Source organism: Numida meleagris, chromosome 24 (genome assembly GCF_002078875.1).
Source record: "Numida meleagris isolate 19003 breed g44 Domestic line chromosome 24, NumMel1.0, whole genome shotgun sequence".
NCBI lineage: Eukaryota > Metazoa > Chordata > Aves > Galliformes > Numididae > Numida > Numida meleagris.
Window position 1 is genome coordinate 338,061 of NC_034432.1, and position 4,153 is coordinate 342,213.

At 53.4% G+C, this 4,153-nt stretch overlaps 3 protein-coding genes across 3 annotated transcripts in view; 2 read left to right on the forward strand and 1 right to left on the reverse strand.

Annotated features, from left to right (window-relative positions):
• LOC110388003 (feather keratin 2-like) overlaps nt 1-4,153 on the forward strand; it is a 906,242-nt gene that overhangs the window by 32,508 nt on the left and 869,581 nt on the right. The gene's annotated exons all lie outside the window — the stretch shown is intronic.
• On the reverse strand, nt 1,600-2,768 carry LOC110387987 (scale keratin-like). The gene is made up of 2 exons (XM_021376768.1): nt 2,406-2,768; nt 1,600-2,204 (listed from the first exon to the last, which is right to left on the reverse strand). The coding sequence occupies exons 1-2, from the start codon at nt 2,444-2,446 to the stop codon at nt 1,817-1,819; spliced, it is 429 nt and encodes a 142-aa protein (XP_021232443.1). The 5' UTR covers nt 2,447-2,768; the 3' UTR covers nt 1,600-1,816.
• LOC110387997 (scale keratin-like) overlaps nt 3,834-4,153 on the forward strand; it is a 26,189-nt gene continuing 25,869 nt past the window's right edge. Inside the window, exons 1-2 of the mRNA XM_021376783.1 lie at nt 3,834-3,918; nt 4,028-4,142. Coding sequence (XP_021232458.1) covers nt 4,050-4,142 — 93 coding nt within the window. The 5' untranslated portion in view covers nt 3,834-3,918; nt 4,028-4,049. The remainder of the gene's footprint in view (nt 3,919-4,027; nt 4,143-4,153) is intronic.

Genomic DNA, 4,153 nt, shown 5'->3' on the forward strand with positions numbered 1-4,153 from the left:
CTCTGGCTTCTCTTCCTGGGGCACTGGCTACTCCTTCCCTGGTGCCCGGTGGTGGGGCAGATCCCGCCGCGGGAGCTGCGGAGCTTTCTAAAGCCATTGCAATCACGCCCAGAGCCAGCGACAGCCCTGAAGCAAGGACCACAGCAGGTGGACATGGAGCAGGAGCCGAGGGGACCGGCAGCACCCATCAACTGCCCCGGGATGGGGACAGGAGGATGCTGCGTGCTCAGTGCCCCACTCACCTGTTGTTACCACGTTTCCTGGCTGCAGCCTCGGTGTCCCCTGCATCTTCCTGCTACCTCCACTGTTCTCTGGAACAGGCCCTGAACGGGGCCTGGCACCCCCTGCACAGTCCCTCTATTGCCCATTTCCCCCTGGATCACCTTGAGTTTCTGTAACTGCCTGCTATGTTTTTGTGTCCTAATAAAGCCTTGTGGTGTTGCACGTGAGTCTCTCTGTTTTTCCTTTGTACCTCAGCCTCCTGGGCTCCTCAAGCACAGAAGATGAATAACTGCAATCTGCATTTCATCCAGTCACTAAAGATGTCTTCCTTGCCTGAATTTACCACTGTGTCTAGAATCAGAACGAGTTGCATGTCATTACTCTTTGTCAAATCCACAAACCCTCACCACATCAAAGAACTCCATTTCCTCTCTCCTCTTGGTAGCTCTACCTGTGCTTAAAGACACTGTCATTTAAATGCTCTTCTAATTGTAATACGTCTTTTGGGGGTTCCCGTGGGAACTAATGATTACTGCAGCTTTTCTCAAGCTTCTCAGGAACAAAGGATATCAAAGCGATTTAGAAACAGTGACTAATGATTTATGCAAGTGAACTGTTTTGTTATAATGCAATGCACATGTTTAACTGGTGAGTAATAGCATCAGGCTGAACAGGGAGGCTTATCACTCCCCTAATCAGAACCAGGTTTGTAGCCGCTGGGGTTGGTCAGCCCTGTTCCTGCCCTGTTTTCCCTTTCGTGTCAGCCAGGTAGTTTACTCCTTTCCCAATGTGTCTACAAATGTTGTCAGCAGGAACCTGGAGCCTGCAATAAAAACTTTCCATTCTTTCCTGTGTCTCTATAGATTTTCTAGCAACCGGGAGGGATGAAGTTGTAAAGCTGAATTTTAAAGGAGTGAGATTAAGAGTGTTGACAGGTGATGTTTTAAAAATAGATAATGACTCCTGCACTTTAAAGGAGAGGCAGCAGTGTTTTAATAGTCCGGAAATATATTAGTGTCTTAAAGCAACTCATAAAACACAAAATGAGTGGCAAAGTGTTTATTAAGGGAGAATACAGGAAAGTAACTGAAAAGATAGAGGGAAAATTGTCTGTGGCAATCAAGTAGAAAATATTTTGTCTAATAAGAATGTAGAGAGACAAGTGACAACATAAGAACGCTATGTGCGGGAAAAGAAAAAAGGGCAAAAAAAATTAACACAGGAGAGATTTAATAATGATAACTATAAAAGCAAGCATAGTAGAGGAAAAAAGACAGTGACAACCAGAATAATGAGAGAAACATATATTTCCTATGGTTGCAAAAGTCAGTGTAAAACCCAAGCACAGATAAATTCAGTGTGCAATATAAAGCTGAAGAAAAATAAAAACAAAAAATGTAAACTAAATGAAGTATTAAAAGATATACAACGTAATTAAGATCACATTCAGTAACAGGTTGATTAAAGTAGAGTTATAGACAAATATGCAGAAAGGAAGAGCCAAACGTTGAAAAATATCACCAGCGACATCGACTTGGAATGCTTCTACTAAGTAAGGTTTCTGCCAGAAAGAGCTGTAAGGATAGGTTTTGGTTTAGCAAGGCCCACAAGTGTTCCAGAGCTTCCTGCTGTAGCGGGGCAAGGGGCAAGGACTGCAGGCAGGAGAAACGTAGGGCCTGCCAAAGGTGCAGAGGCCCCCCGAGCCCTGCGTGGCCCCGGCACCATAGAGGCCCCCCAGGCCCAGGGAGCCCCCAAAGGCGGGTGCTCCGGAAGAGCCCACCACGGCTTGCTGGGGGAAGGAGCTGAGGATGGGGCCAGGGAAGGTGACGACGACGGGTGGCGGCTGGATGAAGGCAGTGGAGTCGGGGCACTGGCGCGCACACAGCTCGTTGCAGCTCTCAGCGATGGGCTGGGGCACGGCGACGCTGGTTTTTGGTGGGCACAGGTCGTAGCAAGACATCTTGGTGTGAAGAGAGCTGAGCCTGCAATGCAAAGCCCAGAAGGGTGGACCAGTGAGTGAGGAGATGCCCTGGCAGAGCAAAGGCCGTGACCAGGAACTGCTCTCCACACAGCAGGGCCAGAGCCTCTGCCATTGCTGCCCAGCGTCAGCACCCTCCCAGCACCACAGTCTCCTGCCAGGGACACCCATGCTGTCTCCTGCCAGAGGAGGACCAGACACTCACCCTTTTCCGGAGCTGAGCCAGGCAGGAGAGGTGGATGCCATCCCTCACTCTGGGCTGCTTTTTATGGGGGCTGGTGATCATGGGGAGGAGCTGACCGTGATGGGACACGTGGCTCACAGCAGCCAAGCCCCGATCTCCTGTGTGTGTACCACCAGGCTGTTTTGATGACGCCATTTCCTTGGCAGCCCCCACCCTCGCTCTCAGCCCCTGCAATTTCCCTGCACAGACGCTGGCCAGCCCTCTGCTAATGGGCAAATTACCCCACTGCCTTCTGATCTTCTGCCTGTGTAAGAGGGCAGGGAGCATGAGAAATAATGAGTGTCAGTGCCCTGTGTGCCACAGTGCTTCCCCAGGGGCTTGGTTTCTTTTGGCCTCATGCCAGATGTGAAGAGNGGGCACTGGCGCGCACACAGCTCGTTGCAGCTCTCAGCGATGGGCTGGGGCACGGCGACGCTGGTTTTTGGTGGGCACAGGTCGTAGCAAGACATCTTGGTGTGAAGAGAGCTGAGCCTGCAATGCAAAGCCCAGAAGGGTGGACCAGTGAGTGAGGAGATGCCCTGGCAGAGCAAAGGCCGTGACCAGGAACTGCTCTCCACACAGCAGGGCCAGAGCCTCTGCCATTGCTGCCCAGCGTCAGCACCCTCCCAGCACCACAGTCTCCTGCCAGGGACACCCATGCTGTCTCCTGCCAGAGGAGGACCAGACACTCACCCTTTTCCGGAGCTGAGCCAGGCAGGAGAGGTGGATGCCATCCCTCACTCTGGGCTGCTTTTTATGGGGGCTGGTGATCATGGGGAGGAGCTGACCGTGATGGGACACGTGGCTCACAGCAGCCAAGCCCCGATCTCCTGTGTGTGTACCACCAGGCTGTTTTGATGACGCCATTTCCTTGGCAGCCCCCACCCTCGCTCTCAGCCCCTGCAATTTCCCTGCACAGACGCTGGCCAGCCCTCTGCTAATGGGCAAATTACCCCACTGCCTTCTGATCTTCTGCCTGTGTAAGAGGGCAGGGAGCATGAGAAATAATGAGTGTCAGTGCCCTGTGTGCCACAGTGCTTCCCCAGGGGCTTGGTTTCTTTTGGCCTCATGCCAGATGTGAAGAGGCCCAGGGAGGAGCAGGGTTGTGGCAATGGGCAAGTGGGCAACTTGTCCTAGGCCTGCTGCATGCCAGCATCTGAGTGACAAACGCACTGCAGTTGTTATCTGCAGAGGGGCGAGGTGACAAAACGCCACATCAAAGGTGGTCCTCTCACTGACTGCCTGCTCAGCAGTGCATGTTTGGCCCACAAAGCAGAAAGGGGAGGAAAGGCAGCAAAGGGGCCTGTGCTGGTCTGGCCAGAGGCTCCTGACTCAGGCAGGGCAGGGGCAGGCCAGCCTGGACTTGGCAGCAGGAAGTGCCGCCTGTGGCCATTGGCCCAGCAAGTGATGAGCCACGGCTCTGCCTAGATAAAAGCTGGGTCTGCGCAGAGCTCTCCCAAGCACTGCTCTGGCCTCCTCCTCCTTCAGGAACAGGGTAAGTCGGAGAGCAATTGTCCTCCTGCCCATCGCCTGGGCCTGCTTCAGGCCCCTGTGCCAGGTGCACTGCCTTCCGCTGCTGGCTGACACTCTCTGCCCTCTTGCAGAGCACCGTCCCATCACACCAAGATGTCTTGCTACGACCTGTGCCCACCAAAAACCAGCGTCGCCGTGCCCCAGCCCATCGCTGAGAGCTGCAACGAGCTGTGTGCGCGCCAGTGCCCCGACTCCAC